Here is a 24,809-nt window from a genome sequence, read left to right as displayed (position 1 = left end):
ACCTAGGTTCATTTAAATGAACAAAAGAGTATAATAAAATTATTAAATTTAATACTTATCTCTTGGATATAAGCATAATGTAACAGTTTAAATATGTAATAAATTAATTTGGCAAATATTTAGCGCCACCACGTACCAGTCCTTGCATTTATTAATTAAAAAAATAAAACATTTCTAAGGACATAAAACATGACAAATCGTTAATTGAATACATCTGTTATGCCGTATGCGTGCAGTTTTGCGGTAAAATGATGTACAACACCTTTTTTTTGTGTGTAGAAACCAATATATCCTTTTGAAAGTGCTTTAATAATAATTTATACAACTTAGAAATAATATTTAGAGCATATCTGTATGCTTTGGTAATTTAATCTCTTTGAAAGTGTTCAAAATTAAATTAAAATATCTAATATATAATTATCTGTAAATGCATTCCGAGAGATTTTGTTTTACATAAAAATTGATGTATCCTTTTGAAATTTCAAAAATAATATTTGTGGAAGTTTTAAATTGTATGTAAAGTGTAATAGCCAGTTTTTGATGATTCTCTTGAAACGTGTCCATAATTAATTGAAACAATTTAATATACATTTAATTTGCTGAACCACAATACTAAAGATTTTAAACTTATAATATTATGAAATGTGATTCTCATATCTTTAATTAGGACGAAACTAGAAAATTTTGATAGAGATGACTGAAAATTAAAATATACAATTGTGATGAGTGAAATTTGAACTCAAGACTTCTCAACAATAAAATAAAACTTTAACCACTAAACTATAACAAAACATTTGTTATCTATTGAGGGTGGCTAGACTATATTGAAAGTTAAAAAAAAAAAAAAATTTAATTAAATTCCTATACGCATAATTAAAATTTTAAAATCACAGGAGTGGCTTAGCCTTAGATCCGCCCGTCTTCAATCCTAAAAAGGCCATGCCGAGATTTTAAACTTACAATATTATGAAATGTGATTCTCATACTTTCAATCCTGGAAAGGCCATGCCGGTTGCTGGAGCATCAAATATCCTATTTTAAATTTGCAGGATCCATTTCCAGCAGCCGAGGGAGTTCACACATAAAAAAAAAAAAGGAAAAATGTATCCTGAAAAAGAATTGACCATCCAAGTTGCTGTGAAGAGAGAGCGAGAGAAGGAACATTGGGTATATTGGGCCATTTAGGAGGTATTTAGGAACCTATTACAAGTTCTCCTAGAGTAGGTAAAAAATATTAAATAGTCATTGGGCTTGTGGCCCGGTATAGTGGAAGCCCAATATAAATTATAAAAAAGAAAGTGATCACGGGCCTTGGAGCTGGCGAGAAAATAGATCACGTGTGGCGAATCACAAAATAAGTGGGGAAGCCTTTCTCTTTTTATCAGAGCCAGGTTTCGATCCTGGGACCTGTGGGTTATGGGCCCACCACGCTTCCGCTGCGCCACTCTGATTTTGTGATACAATGGCTTCAAATATTTATTAATTCTCTTCTCGGACTGTGGACTGTGGCTAGTTTACTAGGAATTATGCGGAGAAGACCGGACAAGTCTATATTTTTCGTTCCTCTACAAAACCATGCTCAGTATTATAGTTTGTAACTAATTAGCTAGATAATGGTCGTTAGGAATATTCTTCTTGGACTTACAGAAAATAAGTATAGCTAATTCTTTTAGTTAATTTAAAGAAATATTATTCTTGATAACTTTTAAGTTCTAAAGTTCTTGTTCGGCTTTCCGTTAACATATGAATCAATAAAAAAGGTATTATCTATATATGTAACCGTGGTTTATTGTTAATTTATCTTTTGAAGCTGTTCGATTAGGTCTAAACAGCAGAGTAAAATCAATAACAAGATTTTTTGGGACATAATCAACTCGGCCATTTCTATTAATACCCTAAAAAAAAGATTTTCTTAAAATTGTTCCCACATTCTAGATTTTTTTAAAACTGTCCCGATCGCCAAGCCCACGGGCGGCCCAGATCCTCTAGCATACTGCTCGGGCCAGGGGCGGTCCGCTAAAGACCAGACCACCTGGGGGCCGGACGGTCTTCTATTTTTATTTTTATTTTTTAGAGATCCTAATATTTTGATTTAAATAATTTTGTGAAGAAAAAGTTTTTTTGTATGCCAAAAAATAAGACATTTGATATATTTATGAGTGAGATGTCGTAACTCTTTATAACTTTGATTTGATTTGTCAGTTGGATATCACAAGTTTAAAAATAACACTAATTAAGGACTTGACCTTGATTCTTAATAATTTATTTTATTCAAATATACACAAGGAAATATGGTTAGATTGCATCAATGATGTCAACTTCTTTATTTTTTTTAGAGAATAATTGGAGAGCGAGAGAGAGAACAATTGAATTATTTTATTATTGTCAACATATACCATTTGCTCGGAGATAGGCAAACGAATACAATAAATAGTAAATGCATTTTAAAATAATTATATGGATAATTCTTGAATAATCTCTTAGGCTTTTGACTAAACAAAATACCGATCGTTGTATGCCTACTGTTGAACGAAAACTTAAACTGAATTTTTGAGACACTAAACGACCTTTTTTGAAATTCTGATGCTTCGAATGCCCAGAGGTTCCCCTGGGCAATATTCGGATCTGTCTCGTCCACCCCTTTCCGAAAAGTGGTCATACGCGCAAATCCGACTTTCCTAGCCAAAATTATGGTTGTTTAAAGTTTTTTTGAAATATAAACTTTGGAAATTCATAACTGTAGAAAAATCCAAATAAATTGGAATTTATGTTAATTATGTGTATTTTTTAATGCTCTACATAATGGTGTAATCACTTTTGCAATTTGGTCCCTGTATCAATCCATACTTGCTGATTTACCAGCAAATGTCAAATTTGATGTTTTTAGTGCATTGCACTATACCATACTAGAGGTCAGTCTAGGGTGCTTGTGCATGGACAAAGATCTAATTTGAGATTTGAACATATTTTAGTACTCTACACTACTGTTTTAGTTCAGAAATAAAGAGAAGAAGATCAACAAGCTGTCAGAGCTTGAAAATTTTGTAATCAAGGTCAAGTTCTTAATCAAAGTAGGAATTCTATCGATCCAAACTAGTTTGTCTTTTTCCTTTTATTTTTTTCTAGTAAAATATTTTTTTTTTACAAAAATAGATAAAATATCTTAAAATTTAGATATAACAAATACATTCTATCTATTTTTTGAAAAACTTTTCATATTTTATTACATATTTTATATAAGAATTCTCTCCATCTATACATTAGATTAAAAAAAGGAAATAAGTTTGCATTGATAAAATTCCTGCTGATCAAAACTTTTTAATTTTTAGAATTAGTAGAATTTATACCGATCTTTTTATCAATTAAAAATATGATGTACTATTTCAGTTTCTCTTTCTTTCTTTCTTTTTTAATTTCTACAGATAAAAAATTTCCTTCGCCACATTCGGATTGAAATTTCATTTCCAAGAGCAATTGCATGGGAGGATTTTCTTTAAGGTGTAGCATAATTTTTAATTTAGAAAAAAAAAATCAATAAAAAACGTTTTTTTAACGAGTTTTAAACTTTTTATTGGCTTTCTTTCTCATCGCTTTCTCCTACGTAGTGGTAATTGTTGATGTAGGCATGTAGCCGTTAAAAATAATTAAAAGTTAATTGAAAGAATATAGAGATTTAAAAATTAATTTTATTTAGTGTTTGACTACTGTTTTTAATGGATGTTGTTTTTTCTAATAAAGGAACATTTAATCTGAATTGTTCATATAATTATTACGAATTCTCTGATCATGGTTACACTAACATTGATCTGGTATACGCGTATATATACCTGCATGGGACTTGAAATTCAGGAATTAGTTATTAGCACCGTAAATAAACCCCACAAATGTTGTCTGCCTTGTAAATTAATATTAATTAATCCTTGCATTTTTTTTATGTATAAAAATTAAGCTTTGCGTTGGAAATATTCAACCTTTACTTTATGCAGTGAAAGGGAAAAAATAATTTATTAATAATTTTATGTATAAATTTATTTCGTATGCAAAGGAAAACGACGAAAAAAGAAACATAAGACTACCCAAGTGTGCCACTCGTGAAGTATATTAATTGAAATAATATTATAAACTATAAAGTCAATAAGCAATATTAATTAAACAATTCTCTTACGCAAGTATTATTTTTGCCTATTAATAAAGTCAAAGTTTTAAAAATATTATACGGTATAAAATAGTCAAATTTAAATTTTCCAGAAAGAAAAATGCATAATTGCAAACTTGATCTATTGTTTTTTAAAAGATGACTAAAATATATATATATATATATATACACACACACGCATGTAATTAATTAAAATGATTCAAAGAAGGGGTATAGTCTCAAGAGTATATGCCTTTATGCCTTTATGCTGTCACAAGCAGCCACCTTTTGGCATACAAAACCTAAATTTTAACAAAACAAATACGAATTGTTAACGTCATTTTGCTTAATAATCGAGTCCTACAACTAAAAAAAAAAATAATAATAATACAAGATCAAGAACAAAATTCAGTCACAAGAGAAAAGACAAAGAAAAATGTATATTACCGTTGTATATATATTTTTAAATTATATAACAGTATCCATAATGAAAATGAAGAGTTTTAAAATCATATATTCATTTCTTTATGCTTATTTTAATAAAAAGAAGCTAATGTCAGGAAAAACAATGAATACATCATATATCGCTCTGCTCTATTTTGGATGGTGTAAAGAGCGACTTTGGAGATTAATAAAAAAATTAGTAACTTGAAATGGAAAGATCAATGATCCAAAGTCTAATGATACCGAGAAAAGGTTATTATCTTCCTTTATATCCAATCAGAAAAAAAGAGTAAAGTTTTGAGTCGGAAAAATTTAATTGGAGGACTGAAATGTATTTGGAGGACAAAACTAAAAAAATTAATTGGAGGATTGAAATGTAAAATGCATAATATGAATATATAACTACTGAATTCAAGTTTTCACAATCACAAAGTGAAATTATTCTTAACACTAGACTATAAATACATGTTTAATATTTTATGTGAGGGACCAAACTATGTAAAATATTTTAAAATTTTTAAGCAAATTTCAATATGTATGATTTTTTTTTTAATTATGAATAACACTAAGAACTCCTAACTTGATTTTAGATCCGCTCCTATGCATTTCCTTGTTTAAATAAACGAAGGATTAAAGTTTTTAAGGTGGTTTCGTTTTTGGTTTGGTAGGATAAAAAATATGAGATTTTTTATTTATAATTGTTGAGCAGTACAAAAGATTAACATATGAAGATTTCAAGTTATTTATTGCATGTATTATTCGTCTCACTATAGAATAAATTTCTAGCTGGTTTTTTTCATTAACCTTCCATTATCAAACTCAAAGAAACATTATTGAAAAATCTTATTTATTGATTTCTCGTTTTACATATAAATTAAATAGCGGAGATCACTTGACAATATTTTTATTTTATTTTGAAAGAAGTGGTATTAAAACTCTGCTTCTATATTAATCATATAGAAATATGATACTCATATCTTATTTGACAATAATTATTTTCATAATCTTGACAATGTATTTAAAAAAATAGAAAGTAAATCTATAAATATGTTATTGGACATATAGATAGCCTAAAAATTAATTTCATGTAATTTCAGCGTTGAAATTTCAAATCACATGAAATTTGGTGAAACATACACCAAATATTATCATACTTTATAGAAATGTTATGTGAATATATAGATGTGCCTATTATGAAATTTAACCATTATTTATTAAAAATTCAATATTGTCATTTTCTTTTTATCAAATGATCATCCTCTAAAATAAAAGTATCTCATGTCATATGAACATAATTATACTTTTTTCCTTCATTATAAATAATTTAAATGAAAAGAACAAATGTGTTGAAACGAAAATTTACGAATGGTCCAATATTATTTTTTAAATAAGTTATTTTAAGTTTCTGGAACTGACAAATATCTGTCTTACAACTTCCAATTGATTCTTTAATGCATCAATGTAACAAAATTAACCAGAACTAGCTCCATTGCCAGGTTTGCAAACACTGGCCATTGATAACGACTAGCCAATAGCATCAGGATTTATCTTAGTTTCCTGCTAAACTACATTGTCCAGATACAAAAGTGTATTTCTTAATTTACAATATTGAAAAAAAAAAGTTTTTAGAATTTCTTAGTCAAAGAACACGGCTTCACAGCTAGCAGAATATAAAGAATGTTTTAAATTTAATTATTTCCATATTTTGGGTTATTGATTTATTTTGTCTTTGCATGAGAAGCTTATTACGTCCCATCTGAACTTCTAGAGGTATATACCACAGTATTTTAGAATTTGTTTGTTTTAATATTAATGAATGACAGGCGAGATTAGTTATATATTGATGTTAATGTAAATTTAATTATTTTGTTTATATTTTAGTTAAAAAATTGTATACACAATCTTAGTCAATTTCTAGGCTTTCCCAGCCTGTCGTAGGGGACAAGATTTTATTGTGCACAACTAACTTAGAATAGCATGTAAAATTCAACCAAAGCTTTATTTTTTGTTTTATTCTTCATAATTGAACTTAGTTGCATAATTAGGGAAACAAAGAAACAAAACTGTTTGATAACTTGGTACAACCCATTACTGTGGCACTTCCATTTTCTTATTGGGCCGGCACCTATCAGGTCTATTTAATACCTTAATTATTAATTAATTAAGAGAAAAGGTAATGTCCTCCGGGCTACAGTCTCCCAAAAATCTCCGTGTATAAAAGCCTTCCTTTTTTAGCTTAGTTCTGACGAGTTTTTAACTGCCACAACTGCCATAATTTCAACTGCTATAATTTCAAGTACAATATGTATGTTTACATAATAATATGTGTATGTTTACATGATAATATGTGTATGTTTACATGATATTATGTGTATGTTCACAGAAGGTGGTCCCCAACAAATGTCACGCGTTTTCAACAGCTGTCACGCATTTTTAACAGCTTTCACGTGTTTTTATGTTTACAGGATTTGTTGAATTAGTTTACAGGATTTAGTATTGATGTTTACAGGATTTAGTATTGATGTTTACAGAATTAGTTGAAAATATTCGGAGATTTTTGAGGGACTGGAGTTGGGGGACTGTTAGCTGCTTCCATTAATTAATTATTCTGGAAAGTTCATTATGTTTAAAGAGTGTGATTTATTAAAATCCTCTTAACTCTAGGCATATTAACAATGATTAATTGAATTAAGTAAAGAACAATAAAAAAATGTAAACATGTTATCTGGCTAATATATTGGTTGTGTATAAACTTTCATGCAATTTGAATATAGTTTGATAATCCACAGAATGTATTTAAATTATAAACCGTTTTTAATGTCAAATCATTTTATAAACAATGAATATGGCATCAAGTTTCATAATAATTTTCTTTAACGTTCGTCGAGATTAACGAGTTAAGTACTTAAAGCACTTCCACCTCTATTTATATTTTAAGAATATGTAAAAAAAAAAACTGATTTTCTTTCAATCCTTATATGTATCTATAATCTAACAAAATGACATAAATATTGGACCATACAAAATAATTGGTTCATTTGATTAATGGACTATATACAAAAATACAGGAGGCTATCTACTTTTCTAAGCTTAAAGTCAATTATTAGGAAGGCTATATACAAAAATACAGGAGGCTATATACAAAAATACAAGTTTGTAGATGCTCAAATTGATCAAATCTTTTAAATTAATACCAATACAAGTATTTAAGTTCTTTGTACTTGAGGCCGCTTACGCTATGCCCATGTCCTTTGGAATTATTAGGAAGGCCCTGCATGGAATGCCCCTTTGGTTTCGAGTTAAGTGTGTACCAATTTATTAAGCAAAAAAAAAAAAATATTCTCATGACTAGTTCAAAGAAATGGGCAAATCCAGACTCAATTATTAGTTGTTCATAATTTGTTCTAATTATATATAAGATCCTCATGACCTCATAAAGCAGCATTATTGATCAATTCATTAATTAATTCTTAATTTGTGAAGTATCTTTTGAAATGAAAAAAATAGTATATCCATACAAATCATTTTTATTATTATATCCAGCTTGTGTTGCATTCATCTAAAAAGATAATATGTCTGTTTGTTAGGTATCAACTGACAAATTAATTGATACTTGTCAAAGTGCAAGTAAATGCTTGTGTTAATTTAATAAAATTAACAAAAGATTGTTTAGATGGATTCTGTTTCCAGGAAACTGTAAATTAATTTCCATTAAATGCAGTATTAACTATTATTGATTTATTTTGTTCAATAACTCAAAAATTAAATTAAAATGTTGAATAAAATAGTTAGATGTGATATATACATTTCTCTTTATTTGCCATAAAAATATGACATTTTAATATTGTTTTGATTGGTATCTTGAGTTTGTAAAAAACTAATTACGTAAAAAATTATTGAAAATTGATTTTTTTTCAAGTTTCTAATTTCATGAAGATAAAGTCAAATGCACTAATTTTTAAACAAGTAAAAAAAATGTAAAATAGATCGTATCCAAATGTGTTATCTTGTTATTTGAGTTTAAAAAAATAAAAATATGAATGCATGCAAGGACAAAGCTAGACTTTCAAATTATGGGGGAAACACAGAATGTGAGTCAATTATATAAAAATTTTCTATGAAAAATGAAGATCAATTTTACAATACCATTATATTTTACTCTAAATTATATATAAAAAAATTAAATAAATAAAATAAATTAAAAAAAATAGGAATCAATTGGCCTCATTCTTTTGCATTGAATTTTGTTTTGTTGTTCATATTGAGAAATATAAGATAAACTGTCATGCTTTGTAGTTTGTACTGTTGTCTATGTACATTGAATTTTGTTTTGTTGTCTATGTACATTGAACTAATATTTCTCAAGAGTGTGCATTTCAATTGATAGGATTGTGTATTTTTATGAGAAGATGGACGAGGTTAAAGCTATCCAACGTTCTCATATTTATAAGAAAATTTTTAACTGAATTTTGAATTTATAATCTTTCACACAGATAATATTATCTTTTGTCACTAAATTAATAAATAATTTATAATATGTATTTTCTTCATGTATAACCTCTCACATAAGAAACATTATCTTTTTTCACTAGATTAAAAGATAGTTTTCAAAAAATAAAAATAATTGTTACTAAAGCTCCTTACTTACAACTGTTCTCTATTACATTTTCTATTAAAAGCTATGAAAATAATTGTTACACAGCATTTCAATCTTTACCATTTCTGGCCCCTTTTGGTGCATGATTATAATTTAAAGATTTTGTAAATTTTGTCTCTTATGTTATTCCAATCAAAACAGTCTAATTTGCATCATAATTCATATGCACTTGATTTTCATAAATTTTAAAATTTTCATACAAATTTTTAATGCGGATCGGACAAATCTAATCTGATATCAGATCAAATTTGATCAGATATCTATCGGACTGCCTTTGATTCCTATGCAAATCTGTGTTGCCTGATACAAATTAGAGGATAGGCTGGATAGCTTGTATGGGATAAGTAGCTTCACAGTTCATACTAAAAGGTCTAGATTGTGACCATTTCGAATATATCACAAGATGTGAAATCAAAACTAAGTGGCCGAAATATTTTGCAAGCTTACCTAATCAATAATTTCCGACATAGCATTAACTTTTTCTAAAATGACAATCCTTCACATGGTAATGGTGAATGGTATCCTTTCCTCTTTGCTTTATTTTTGTTATCCGGCATTACCCAGCATCCAATCAAATAGTGCCGAGAATACCCCTATGCAATTATTATCTTAAAATGATGAGTAAAATTAGGGTGTACTTAAAGCTCATCAAGGTGTTTCTTGAGCTTAATTCTAAAATTGATTGATTGATTTTAAACTATAAATTTAAAATTAAAAGGTATATAAATTAATTTTAATGCATTTATTTTTTGAATATTTTTTCTCCACTTGGCTTTATAATAATTAATTTATTTTTTTTATAAAACTTTACATATAACTCATATCATGTGTGAAGTAGATCGGTTTTAATAGTTTGGATCTATTGTTTGAAACCAATCCGATAGATTTTGGAGTCCAGTTCACCAAACCTCTCAATGAGCTTAAGAACACCCTAGTTTATACTTAAGTTCACCGAGGTGTTTGGTGAGCTTGACTCCAAAATCTATCGGATTGGCTTCAAATTGCAAATTCAAACCGTTGAAACCCATATGCTTCACAAATGATGAATTTACATACAAAATTTTTATATTTTCGAATTATTTAAGTATAAAGTCAAGTGGTCAAAATTAGAAGGTTTACAAATTAATTTTAGTGCATTCATTTTTTGACCACTTGACTTTATACTAAATTAATTCAAAATTTTAAACACTTTGTATGGAAATTCATTACTCATGAAGTAGATTGAACGGTTTGGATTCATCGTTTGAAGCCAATCTGATAGGTTTGGAGTTGAGCTCACCAAATCACTTGATGAGCTTAAGAACACCCTAGTTCTGCACTTCTGAAACTAGGGTGTACTTAAGTTCACTAAAGTGTTTGATGAACTTAGTAACTCCAAAATTTATCATATTGATTTTAAATCACAAATTCAAACCGTTCAATCCAAAATCTATTTGTGAGTTATTTGAATGTTCCAAATTTAATATTTGCAGGAAAAGAGAGAAGTTAATTTACTCTTTCCTTCCGTAAAAAATAAATAAAAGAACGGCATTACTTCGAATTAAATTTTTGCCAATCTTTTTGTAATTAAATTGTTGTATTTTGTTTTTATTATCGATCTCCTGTTAAAAAATTGAAATTTCTCTCCTAAATTAGATGGTTGATCGGTGTTTGAATTAGTATTAATGTACATTTATTTATTTTTACTTGCATTTTTTAATCATCGATTTGTTATTTGCATGCTTGATTATTATGTTAATGTTTTGTATCCATATTCCTAAAAGTCATATAGATAGTTTAATTGGCGAAAGTAGGTAGTATATATAAGTAGGATATATAAGATCTCCTCAACATGCATAAAATTCGGTAAAAAAAGGATCCTATAAAAATATTACCTTGTTATATATTGAGGGGAACATAAATTAATCCTAGAATTTTAAATCTTTGTATTTTTCCCATAGCAAATTAGGTTTTCGTTAGTTCAAATTATTCGTTAATTGAATGTCAAAATATTGTATATTAATGTAGAAAAACAATACAATCACATTTAATTAATATTTTACTTCTTTATTTTGAAGTTACATATTGTTCAAAAGATTTGTAAAAAGTAGAGACATGAAACTATTTGAAAAATGATACTATAGAAGTTTTCTTCTAATTATTTATTACCTTCAGGCTCTAAATAACTAGCTATAGTTAAGCAATAGCTGTGCTATAACTTTTTTGGACCTCAAAAGCTATAATGCTATTAACTGTTTTTCTTTTATAATGATTCTAAAGCGAGCTATGGTTACGCTATAGCTTTTTCGGACCTTAAAAGCTATAACGCTATAATCACTATTTAGAATCTTGATTACCTTTATTAGATAGAGATAATGAAAACATATATATTTCATAGAGAAATGTTCTAGTACCCCGAGCCATCATAACTGAGCACGTCCCCCAAGTAGTTTAACAAAAAAACTCTCCAATATTGTCTAACTTTCATTTCCAGCACTAATATTCAAACATTTAAACCTATGTTTATAACATTTTAAAATGTTACTCGCAAGCATATAAACCTCTGTCTGAAAGCATTTCTAGATAGTTTTAACTCTCAACTACTTTTGTCTTTAAGTCAAAAAAGAAACGATTATTTCACCCACTCTTTTTATTTTTTCTCTGATCATTATAATTTATTTTCTCGACAATCCATGATGAATTTTACGAATCTAAAAATACAAATGTTTTCTATTCAATTTTATCTTTCAAATAAGATCTATGAAGAAATACTTTTGAGTAATTTTAAAGTCATTTGTTTTTTTTAAAGTAAAACTCATGAGCACTTCAAATTTTCAAGTTTTTAAATCTCACTCTACAACAATTAAAATTTTCAAGACTTTGTACATGAGGTTTATATGTGTCACACCCCGGAACAGGGGGTCGCGCAGTTCTGTGTCACTGTTTTAAAATGCGGTTATATATATATATATATAAATTGTTATGTTTATGTATGTGGGCCTGCTTCTAGGAGTATGCGGGGGGTGGCAGGGGGGCGGCAGCCCCCTGCGAGCGTTGTCTGAGGTTACGAAGCACCGCTCAATAGAGCCCGGAAAATTTTATTTCGGAGAAGTCAAATTGCATGAAAATCCTTTAACCGACGGCCCAGATTAGTCAAATTATCATATAATTTGATTTAAAACAAGTTTGGTTCAAATCCGATTTAATTTGGCTAAGTTATACCCAAAACAGCATTTTTCAGAACCCATTGCGGCCCGCAACAAATTCCAAAATTTCCTGCCTCTGCAATTCGCCTCTGCCTCCATTCATTGCGGCCCGTAATGAATTTATTGCGGCCCGCAATGACCTGGTTGGCCTCTGCATCCATTCATTGCGGCCCGCAATGAATTTATTGCGGCCCGCAATGACCTGGTTGGATTTTAATCTGCGAATTTCCCTCTGTCTACTCTCATTGCGGCCCGCAATAGGGTTATTGCAGCCCGCAATAAGGGTACTGTTTTTCATTCCTTTGTCCATTTTCGTGAAATTTCACCCCGTTTTCAAACCCGATCAAATCCCCGTATAATTAAACAATTATTCCCCATTCACTAGCAATTTTAATGACATTTAATATGCGATTTCAACATTTAAGTCATAACAACAATTTAAAATATACCGTTAGGATTTTATAACATAATACGGTTCGATAATAACCTATACATCAAAATAACCGACTACGGGTTCAACTATACATTCAAAATGGCATAAAGGGTTTGGCATAACCTATTAGCTCAGCCTAAACTCACGCGTCGAGCCCGAGTCCCACTTCACTCGCGTTTACCTGCACATTTCAATTCAAAGGGAAAAATTCCCCGAGGGGAGGGGGTGAGAAAACCTGTCATCCGTTTTCTCAGTGCGGAATTTAAAGGGCTACTGGATTTGTGAGAAATCCATCACCAGAACTAAATACACTAGCAAAAAGGGTATCTATTTATTTATTCACCAATAATAATAAATGCACATGTACCGGGAATAGATTCAAACGGATTTCAATTCACATCTCATCAACATCAATCAACGAATTTCCAGAAAGATTTGGTTCCACATATATAATATATACAAGTCTGGTTATGAGGTACAGATATCAACTATCGATCACCTCTGGCTTAACAGTTCTATTTTATGGTTTCAAGTCATACAATCTCATCAATTCATCACTTTAAAATATACACGGCATATTCCGCGAATATGCAACAGAATATCACTTTTCTCAAAAAGAAATCACGGACACTTTCACTGAATCACTGAACCACAGTTCTACCTAAAATTACACTGCACTTCCCTTACCCAACCGGTACTGGGTTCACTAGGGCCATTCTCCAGATGCGCATAAGGGTCCTGGATGAAAGTCTAGTAGCTAGCTAGACTTTCCACTATGATACACTGTTCACTTCACACAATCAATCCAAGTCATACTGTGGTTCCACTCACTTATTCAAAACGACAGATCAACAATCGATAAACCGTACCAACATGAGAATCAAAATAGTTATACAATTCAATTACACTAATATCACAATTAATGCAATGCGGCAACAAATGCTTTCAATCAGAGATTCAACATGCTATGCACAGTTTATTTAAATCAAGCAATCAACATAAATATAATAATATGCACCGTTATTTAGTTCTACGAATAAACCCCAAAACAGATCCCGTAAACCCCCGCACCTGGTTACGTAGGGCACGTAGAGGGTCCGTGATCTCGCGACTCGGTAAGCTCGTCAATCCCGCTAGCCGTGCTCGTTAGGATCTATACATAGGTCAATTTATTAAATTCCGGCACTTTTACAATTTAAACCCTAATCAATTTTTTTTTGGGAAAATCCGTAAATTGAAATTTGGTTGCACTTTGGAACACGGAATCAATCAATTTACACTATAGAAACAACAAAGACACGGAATAATCAATTTGGTACGATTCTACGGGTTTTCACCGAAACCCTAAAAACACGGAATCAAGAAATGAGAGAGAAATAGAAAGGGGAATTACCAATGGAACGGATGGATGTGCGAGGTTTGAGCTCCTCTTCCTAATTCTCCGTTTTCGGGCAATACGGTCACCGGGGGAGGTTTGTGGCGTTGTCTCTCTCTCACTCTCTCGTTGTCTTTCTCTCTTGGCGGGAACAAAGAAAGAAAAAGAGATGGGGGCGCAGGAAAGGAAAGGAAGGAGGGAAGAGGAAAGAATGACAAGGGCCCCCACTTGTAAGTGGTCTTTTTGCAAAATAAACCCTCCACTTGTTCGATATTGAATAAATGATTTATATAACACCTATTGCTCCTCTTTCTTAACACAATTAATCGTGTAATTATTATTCACCATCCACGTCACTAATTTCGTATATACGTATATATATATTATTCGATTTAACCACTTATTATTTTAATTAAATCTGAATTTTAAAAGTTCACAGTGTTACAATATGCTTTTTAAATGCAGTGTTATTGTTGAGGTTTATATGCTTTGAAGTGTTATTGTTGAGATTTAAATTCTTTCTACATGAGGTTTATATGTTTTATTCTAGAGATTTAAAGTGTTATTAATGAGGTTTATATGCTTGTAAACATAGGTTTAAATTATTTTGAAGCAAAATAAAAAAAAACTGAAAGTTTTAGAGATTTAAAGTGGTAAAAAAATTATGACACAAATATAACTTGAAAGTTATTCTTCATGGATCTCATTTGAAAGAGAAAATTGGGTAAAAAAACGTTCATATTTTTTGATTCGCAAAATTCATCACGGATCGTCGAGAAAATGTATGAGAATAATCAGAGAAAAAATTAAAAAAACAGTGGGTGAAATGAATCTTTTCGTTTTTGTCTTGAAAACAAAAGTAATTAGGAGTTAAAACTATACAGATTTAGAATTTTAATGCTTGCAAATAGAAGTTTAAATGTTTGCGAGTAGCATTGTAAAATGTTATAAACAAAGCTTTAAATATTTGAATAAATATTCAAGAAATCATTCATCCAAATTTAGAATCTGCAATATATCGGCATACGTTTTCCTAACCAGGTGTCAAGGAGAAAAGATCTATGTAATCTTTTCTGGAATATATATTTGCACAACGTACAGCTGCATGGTTCTCATGCTATATATTTGTTAGTACTGTAAATCAACATCCATGTGCAATTGGTGAGTAACTACTGCTTTTATTTGTTTATTTTGGGATAAGATGCAATGTTCATAACCAAACTGACATACGTGAATACATGCTTGCAATAGTGTAATAAAATAAATTTGTTTTCGGCAAATGCTAGCTGTTGACATGTGTGTTAATTAGTGATTAAAAATGTACAAGGTTTGGAAAATTCTAATGTTGCACTCATGGTTAATTATTTACTGCAAAATAGCTTTGTGAAGTAGTTGCTTCAATTTTTAGAGCAAAATTGGCTAACCTAATTAAGTTGTTAATGCTTAAGAGAAAATATTTATGTCCACTGGATTTTATCCACCATTTGTCTACAACCTTATCTACTCCCGTCTAACTTGTTTTAACGACTCTGGTCCCCACATAACTGAAATACGCGTATATAAACAAATTTCTTATTATCGCTATTGATCTCTCTCCTCCCTCTGTTCTTTCCAGTATTAGCGTTGTTTCTAATCTTTCTCTCTCCCCTCTACATATTTGGTGATCTCTTTTCTTCTGTGATTTTCATCTACGATCGACAAAAATAACGCTATATATGTTCAACCTTTCTCCAACCTACTCTACGCAAGGCGTTCTTCTATGACGAACTCTCTCATCAAGATATCGATAATTAAAGGAGAAATCGTAAAGGTTGCTTTGGATTCCGTCGCTACCAGGACGAGTAGTGCTTTGGCAGCGTCTTCAATTCTCTCATCAAGAAGTTGTTTTTGTTGAAGAGCACGGTAAAATTCAAATATAGTAAGTTATTTCTATTGGATTTGTTGTTTTCATTGTATGCAGTAACAGATCTAGCATTTCAAATGAAATATGAAAGAAAGAGATGATAGAGATGCGATATGAAGTATTGATATGTTAATTTTACTGTATTGCCTCGTTAATTTTACAATATTCATCTTGTCATTTTACAGTATTCATCTTGTGAAAATCTGGAGGAAATAGATGATAGAGAGGAGATATGGAGTATTAATCTGTTAATTTTACAGTATTGCCTTGTTAATTTTACAGTATTCATCTTATCATTTTACAGTATTCATCTTGTGGAAATCTGGAAGAAAGAGATGATAGAGAGGCGATATGGAGTATTGATCTGTTAATTTTATAGTATTGCCCCGTTAATTTTACAGTATTCATCTTGTGGAAATCTGGAGAAAAGAAATGATAGAAAGGCGATATGGAGTATTGATTTGTTAATTTTATAGTATTTATCTTGTAATTTTACAGTATTCATCTTGTAATTTTACAGTATTCATCTTGTGAAAATCTGGAAGAAAGATATAATAGAGATGCTTCTTACTCATCCGAACAAGATTCAATTGAAAATTCTACTGTATACAAGATTCAATTTTACAGTTCTGCTGATTCAATTTTACAGTATACAAGATCCAATTGTAAATTTTACTGTGTAGAAGATTCAATTTTACAGTATACAAGATTCAATTGAAAATTTTACTGTATACAAGATTCAATTTTACAGTATACAAGATTCAATTGAAAATTTTACTATATACAAGATTCAATTTTACAGTATACAAGATTCAATTTTACAGTATACAAGATTCAACCCAGTGCGGACGCTAATAATTAACTGTAACTGCCAATAACCGCTAATAACTAACTCTAACTGCCAATAAGTTTCTATAAATGTAATTTCCGAAAGTACAGTTTGAAAGTACATTTATTTTGTCCTGTTGTGCAAGTTACAATCTTTTTCTAACTATCATGGGACCACTTCAAATAGTTGCTGGATGTTTTGTGATTAACTGATATATTTTACGTGATATATTGTATAATTATACAGCATGTAGAAGTAATTTTACAGTATTCGCGCAAGTCAAAGCTGTGGACAAATGGTGGACAAAAGACTGTGGACAATTAGACGCTTCCAATGCTTAATTAGGTAATTAGGTAAAACCGACGGATTTCATAATTAAGATTTACTTGCCTTCAATGGTGCCTTCCTCCGCAAAATTAAAAATAAAAGAATCTGAATTATTTTGTGGCATGAGACATGGATTAAAGGTTTCAAACCATCTTTAATAAAATGTACTACTGGATTTCATATATGAAATGTTAGATGTGATATAAAAAAATCACAAAATTTTAAAAAGGAATTTAATCATGAATAGTACGAAATTAAATATTTCGGGATCGCAGGAACCTTGTATTTTCACCAGACAAAATTAAATATACACGCCTGTTTCTTCCTTGTGTTTATCTTTTTTCTATAATAAAGAATGTCAGAGCCCTCACTGGATCGTGCAGGCCTTAATCAATTTTTAATAATCCATAAATAGTACGAAATGACTGTCATCTCCAAGATCATGCCCCATCCCATTTTGATAAAGAGCGCTAAATTAGAAAAAATAATAGCTTATATACAATGTGAAAAATAAAAAAAAATTTAATCAAGGGGCCGGTTTGAAGCAAACGATATATGTGTTTTATGATTCAGCTTACCAAAGTTTTTTTTTTATAGGAAAAATAAGGGTCATGTTCATATTTCATTAATGATTGCGGTTACAAAGTCTGTATCCATCGGATGTAAAATTAAAACAAATTAAATGTAAAAAGTTAACTCAAAACAGTTGAGCCGAAAGTCGTAAAAACAAACCAAAAATTAAGGAAGGCTTGATTTACAAATAGTGATTTAAACTGGAAACCCAAAACAGTTTTGGTAAATTGTGGCACTACAATCCTGCAGCTACATTTCTCTAATTTTCTTTTCCTTCGTGCCAGTATAGTTTCGTACCTGTCCGGTATGCTGCATCTTCAACTTAGATTGTCGGACTCCGTTTCATTTACCAGTAACCCACACCCCTCCCCCCCCTCGTCTATTTGGGTTAGTGGATCGCTCCCTGATTTCCCTGTTGCTCCATATGCTCATAGAATTTCAATTGCCACTTAATTTCTTGTAGAAGTTCATCCGTATTTTTATCAGTATCTGCAAAACAACACGCACGACATTCCCTCCATATTGTAAGCTACATAATTAGCATTGCCGCTTTGTGCTCTCTCTTCGTGGTACTCGTGTTTTCTTTATTAGTTGCAGTGAAGTGAAGGTACCATATTCCTTTAAACATGTTTCTTTTGGAAAAGTAATGTAATATGCAATGTTTTTTTTTTCTAAGTACATGAAGGGTTGAGACCCTTTTATTTTCCAGAAATTCTAGCTGGTGTTGAGTTTCGAACATGTGACATTCCACGTTGAAGGTATTGTCTTAATTAGAAAAATTGTGCTTGAATGATTCTTAATATACACTTTAAAAGTTAACAACAAAAAATTTGGTTGCCAAAAATTATAAATAAATTAGAAGATACTGCAAAATGACAAATTTTAAATTTTACTACTGTCCATTCAAAAATACTACAAATTTTGTAGATAAATTAATGGCTGGATAAAAAAGTGTTTTTTAATTTTATTTTATGAGAGAGGTTAATACTATAATTTTTTTTGTAAAAAAATAAACATTTTAAAGGACAAAATTGAAAATTCTAATTTATAGGGGTGCTTATTAGCATCCCTTCCTCTTCACCTACTTCCGCTCCTACTTGATTCGGTCTGGCACCCATAGACAATTATACTTTTGATATAGCAACTATATATCCTCTATCAACAAGTATTTTTGCATTTATTTTCACAATCATGTATTGTGTAATTCAATAGCTATAGTTATATATATGCTTATATCTAGGCTATCAATCATAATAGCTGTAAAAACAAAAATTCCCTCTCCTTGGCGGTAAGTTTGATTCTGTCCGGCCGTGCTTGTAGAAGAAGAACACTAGTAATTTTATGGACCCATATAGTGAGATTTATAAAAAAAAAATGGCTAAGAAAGGAATATTAATTAGATTCTAATGGCGCTCTTAATGCTTGCAATTGTTAGTATTTGGTAAATTCTACGAAGACAGTTCTGCTTAATTTTCAAAATTGTTTGTTCCTCATTCACTTAGATAATAAATAAATATCAAATGTATTTAAATTTTCAGTAATGAAAATGGGTTGTTAGGACTTTCACGAAAAGATAAATATATAAATAATCAAGTAAGAGGCTAGATGATCTGATTACAGTGAAAAATACAAGGAACATCTTTGATCTGCTCAAGCATTTTGGGATAGTTTAAATGCTGAAAACAGGAGGTATTCTTATCGCCCATTTGCAAGAAAATAAAAACTATACATCAATTGCCACGGACCATCTTTTTCTCTTTGATTGGCAAATAAATGCAATTTCATACTCTTTTGTATCAACTCAATCTAATTATTGGTTAAAATCATATCTCAATAATGTATTTAACAAAAATTTCTGACACCTTGCCACACGATTCCCAATTGTATCCTATCCGGGATCCTGGATATATACGCTAATGCCTATTATACGTGAAGTCTTATGGTATAATTACTTGTATATAATATATCTTCCCTTACATATAATTCCAACATTTGTAGTTATCTTTTATTTATTTCTTCTCATTCCATATAAACTTCTACTCCCAACACTTAATTCTTTATTCATGTCAATATATTACTTAATTGGAAAGTCAAATGCCTTAATTAAATGTCTCTGTTTTGTCTTTTCTATGATGAACATCTTCACTCCTGACAGAGAGAGAGTATAAATATAAGTGCAAACTTAGACTTGCATCTCACCAAACCACCTCTTTTGAAGTCACAACTCTCCTTCCACTCCAAGCTTTAAATTCCATTCAAGTCTCATTGCAGCAGGATGGAGTGTGGAGGAGTCATTTCAGAGGTGAATTGTGTCCCTTACCATACATCCAACCAAACTGATGAATGCGAGATGATGTCCCAATTTTTCAGCTCAGAATTGAATTTCGACACACAATCCTTCTTTTTGGCTGATCAAGCAGCAAATGTGAATTATTTTGAACATCTTTTTGGGCACGCAAATTCAACCGATAGCAACGATCTTAACAATGTTTCCTTCATTGCACCCCCTGTTAATGAGTATGAGAGCTATTACCAAAATGGCTCCAATGAAGCCCTTGATATAAACATCAATTCATATCCTCCATCTGTGGACTTGAGCTTGGTCCAAGAGCAAAATGCATATACCTACCTAAATTTGACCCCAAACCCTACAAATAAGGAAAATTCCAACCAGAACTCCGACGAAGATTCGAGCAATGAGGATATATGTGACTCAGGTATGAATTTATTGCAGTCAGTTGGCCTTTCAGAAACGACAGCACAAGCAAAGAGAAAATTCGATGAATTAGACAGCCCCAATGGGAGTCCTGAAAAGAAAGCTCCGGTAAGAGATGCTTCCTTCTCTTATTTTAGCCCATATTCATACAATAAATTGTTATACTTAACAGGCTTTTATTTGTATTGTTGAAATTCAGGTGAAAAGATCCACAAAGAAGGGGAAGGCAAAAGAAGCACAAAACAAAGAGGAAGAAGAGAGCAATGGCTCTATTGTAGAAGGAATGAGTTCTATTGGTTATAATTCTGACGATGATTCGAATGGTTCGGGAAATTCTGGCGCTAGATCAAAAAAGTCTCCTGCTGCCAAAACACGTGCCGGTCGCGGTTCTGCAACAGACCCTCAGAGCCTCTATGCAAGGGTACTACATCAGAACTTTTGGATATACATTTTTTTTCCAACTTATATATAGCATAATTATCTTGGTATACTAACTATGTGGCAACTCGAACTTGTCAGTAAAATTTGATGTTATTATTGACCTTCTTTTATTTTCTTCATGCAGAAAAGGAGAGAAAGAATCAATGAGAGGCTGAGAATCTTGCAAAACCTTGTACCCAATGGAACCAAAGTAAGTTTGGAGATAAAACTATATTTTGAGCTCTTACTATTTTATTTATATTTATTTATGAAACCTGAATTTATCATGTGGAAATATTGTTAACTAAAGAAGAATGATTTACAATTGCTTTAGGTGGACATTAGCACAATGCTAGAGGAAGCAGTCCAGTATGTCAATTTCCTTAAGCTCCAAATTAAGGTAAGAGAAAGATAATTTGTTATAACGATTCATTCTGAAGTTTTGACCTAAATATTCTGAGTATATATGCAAGTAATAGTCAAATAATGTTTAATTGTTGGTCTATCATATATGCAGATGCTGAGCTCGGATGAACATTGGATGTATGCACCTATTGCTTACAATGGCATGAACATTGGACTTGATCTGAAGATATGATGTTAGCAATACATTAAATTCTATTCATTAATTGGATAGGCTAGATCGTGCACGGTTAATTACTGTCAATTAGGGGTTTAAATTAATTCCCGAATTTTGACACTATATATAGGTAAAAAAAAAAAAATAGAAAGTATATATAGAGAAAATATTGTTTCTTCGCATTCTTTTAAGAAATAAGTTGTGAAGATGCTGCGGGTATAGAGAGAAGAGAGTTTTTTTTTTAGTTCAATTCATCATCAATTCATCAATTGTATCTATATATGTATCAATGTAAGGGTATCAAATATTACAGGAACACAAGTTCTGTATACAATTTTTCTTATGCCTATATAATTTCTTGTCATGTATGTCTATTACAGGGATACAAAATTACTCTCTGCGACAGATATATTGTTCTTATTTTTTCTTTTCTTTTCTTGGGCAATGATGACAGCTATATATATACACAAACTTTTATAAATAAAAGCAAGAAATGCATGCATACAAAATAAACCAAATATTTACAGATGCTACAAGTTTTGGGTTGAAATCAAATAGTTAATTTGGTTTAAATGAATTTCATAAACCAATAATTTTACAAAGAAAAGAGATGAAATAAAATTTTGCCATCCGTTAATTAATTAGTTAGAATGCCAATGTATTGAAAGACTGAAACTAAAAGGGTTAAAGTAATTACAATGAAATTAAGCAAACTCTGCAAATATCAGGATATTAAGTATGAAAAAACTATTTTTTTTTCTTGAGAAACTTGGTAGATGCTATCTAGGAGAATAAGTATCACAAAATGTTATTGAGAAAATTAATATTTTATACGGAGGCGGAGCCAAGTGATCAGCCCAGGAAGTGTTGCTTGTACCCTTCTTTAATTTGATTTTTTTAAAAATATAAAAATATGCTTGTAGTTCAAAATTATTGTAAATATTAAAATTTTGGCCCTGCGTTTATATTACTTGTCCATTAACAAATCATCTACTTCTTTTTCTTACATTTAGCTAGAGCCTTTTCTATATACTTGTGAAAAGGCTATTTTGAGCCTGAATGTTGAAGTCATGAGGTGTATTTTTTTTTAAAAAAAAGAAAGTAATGCAGTGTATTTTTCATAACCACATACTCACAATTAAACATTTATTAAAAAAAAAATCAACCATAGCGCTAATAATTAATATATTTAATGCAAGTATATAAAACTATATATGTGTTTCTCGGTTTTTTATTTTATCACGCATGCAGCATAACTAGATATGTTAATAATTGCACATATGTATGCTTGGGACGTGATATAATTTAAGCTTATGGAGATTGTAGTCCAGCAACTTTTTCAAGTATAAGATTTCAATTCCTTACACGGTTATTATAAAATAATATTTATACACATTACATGCTTGCATGCAGTTAGGTGACAAATTACTATATGTTGATTGGGACTCAAAAGTATAGAACCATTTTTATATATTCTCCATCAAGAAAATACAGTCTTTAATTTAGTACAAAAGAAAATTTAATGCGGATTCAATAATTTAGAACCATTTTTATATATTCTAAAAAAGAAAATACATTTTCCGTCAAGGCTGCTTGCCGGGGTAGGGGGGGAGTGGGTGGTCGGTGTAGAATTCTAGTATATAAATTACTTAGAAATTAAGAATTGCAGAAAATAATTAAATATATGAAATTTCCCCTGTTATAATTCGAGAGTTGCGGACCATAACTTGTTGATCTTCACAAGTTACCGTATTTTTTTTACTTAAATTTTTTTTTTTTGAAAAAGTGAATTTTTTCCACCAATTTCATTAGAAACTATATTGTCTTACTGTGCCAGTTTCAAAAAACTGGAACTAGAAACAGTTACAAAAACTGGAACATATATACCAGTATCAAAACAAAACAGCCCAACACAGCCAAACACAAGTGCCGGTACACATCACAAACTAGTCAATAACCAAAACAAAACAAAACAAAGATAGACCTAAACAAACAACCATTGTATAAAAATTCCAACAAACCAAGAAGCTAGGCATTAGCTCATCAAACTACAAACTATTTAGAAACTCTAACCCAAGAATATGTGTTATATCTTCTGTTGAATCTCCCACTATTGAATCCCCCCTCGATTGAAACCACCTCTAATGAATCCTCCTCGTCCTCTAATGTGATTATAACATGACAGGGTATGTCATTAGTATATAAGGGTAAAAATAAGATAAAGACAATAAAGAACCATCATACAATGTTTTACACTAAAAGGTACATAAAGAAATAATCTTAGAAGTCACCACCTGCAAAGAAGAAATAGAAGCATTTTGAAAACAAATTTGATTTCGCACAAGCCAAATACACCAAAATACAACACCTCTTACAAGTTCTACCAATGACTTGTTCTTGAGAGGGATAGCAGCATTAATAAACCAAATATCATCCATTATATAACCCTCAAAAATAAAGTTATTATGTGCTAAAATCCATCGCTAAATTTGAATAGTGAAAGAGCAATGGACAAAGAGATGGTCATTGGATTAAAAACACGACAAAAGACACATGAGGTGTCACCAGTCCACCCTTTCGAAATTAGATTTTCCTTGGTTAAAATCTTGTTTCTTTTGAGCAAATAAAGAAAAATCTTAATTTTAAGAGGGATTTTGGAAGACAATATTGCTGTAAATTCATTATTGACCATCCCACCATAAACATGAGAAATGTGATCAATCACGTTTGGACACGGCATGTGAATAGTCACGGTGTGACTCACGTGCCGTGACCACCCATTGGCATTTTGGTTACGGTACGGCACGACATAGGTCACTGTTCACTTGGTCACGGCATGAGGTCAAAGTCACGGCGTGTTAGTTACGGCACGACACATTTTTTCCACTCTACCTATCATGCCAAAATTGGATAGTTAATCCGTTACCCAATTTCCTAGAGAAACCAACCTCAACAACAGCTGATCCTTTAAGAATACCATTCCAGAATAGTGAACTTCTGAAAGAAAATCCACTAGGACCATACTCAATCATCTTAATATTTAATTTTTTAGAAAAAAATTGTATACACGTAAAAGTTTATAATCCTCCGATCGAGTTCATTTTTTACAAAAAAAAAAATATTATTATGTACTCATGATTATTTTCTTCAAATTATTTATAATTTAATTTTTTAAAATGCAAGTCATGAATACAAATTTTAGGTGCTCACATAAATTGTAAAGAAGAACATT

At 30.6% G+C, this 24,809-nt stretch overlaps 1 protein-coding gene and 1 non-coding gene across 2 annotated transcripts; one reads left to right on the top strand and one right to left on the bottom strand.

Annotated features, from left to right (window-relative positions):
- Nucleotides 1-1,379: 1,379 nt before the first annotated feature.
- On the bottom strand, nt 1,380-1,451 carry TRNAM-CAU (transfer RNA methionine (anticodon CAU)). The gene has a single exon. It is a non-coding gene; the product is annotated as a tRNA-Met (tRNA).
- An 18,664-nt stretch (nt 1,452-20,115) lies between these two features.
- On the top strand, nt 20,116-21,595 carry LOC144572812 (uncharacterized). The gene is made up of 5 exons (XM_078322486.1): nt 20,116-20,685; nt 20,777-20,998; nt 21,143-21,208; nt 21,332-21,397; nt 21,515-21,595. The coding sequence occupies exons 1-5, from the start codon at nt 20,137-20,139 to the stop codon at nt 21,593-21,595; spliced, it is 984 nt and encodes a 327-aa protein (XP_078178612.1). The 5' UTR covers nt 20,116-20,136.
- Nucleotides 21,596-24,809: the final 3,214 nt, after the last annotated feature.

Source organism: Carex rostrata, chromosome 20 (assembly GCF_964058835.1).
Source record: "Carex rostrata chromosome 20, lpCarRost1.2, whole genome shotgun sequence".
Taxonomy (NCBI): Eukaryota; Viridiplantae; Streptophyta; class Magnoliopsida; order Poales; family Cyperaceae; genus Carex; species Carex rostrata.
Note: the sequence above shows the minus strand (reverse complement) of the source record. Positions and strands in the feature narration are given on the sequence as shown.

Coding starts and splice junctions, on each gene's coding strand:
- LOC144572812 (XM_078322486.1), top strand. CDS start 20,137: ATGGAGTGTGGAGGAGTCATTTCAGAGGTGAATTGTGTCCCTTACCAT. Junction 20,686..20,776: donor GTCCTGAAAAGAAAGCTCCG/GTAAGAGATGCT, acceptor GTTGAAATTCAG/GTGAAAAGATCCACAAAGAA. Junction 21,209..21,331: donor TTGTACCCAATGGAACCAAA/GTAAGTTTGGAG, acceptor CAATTGCTTTAG/GTGGACATTAGCACAATGCT.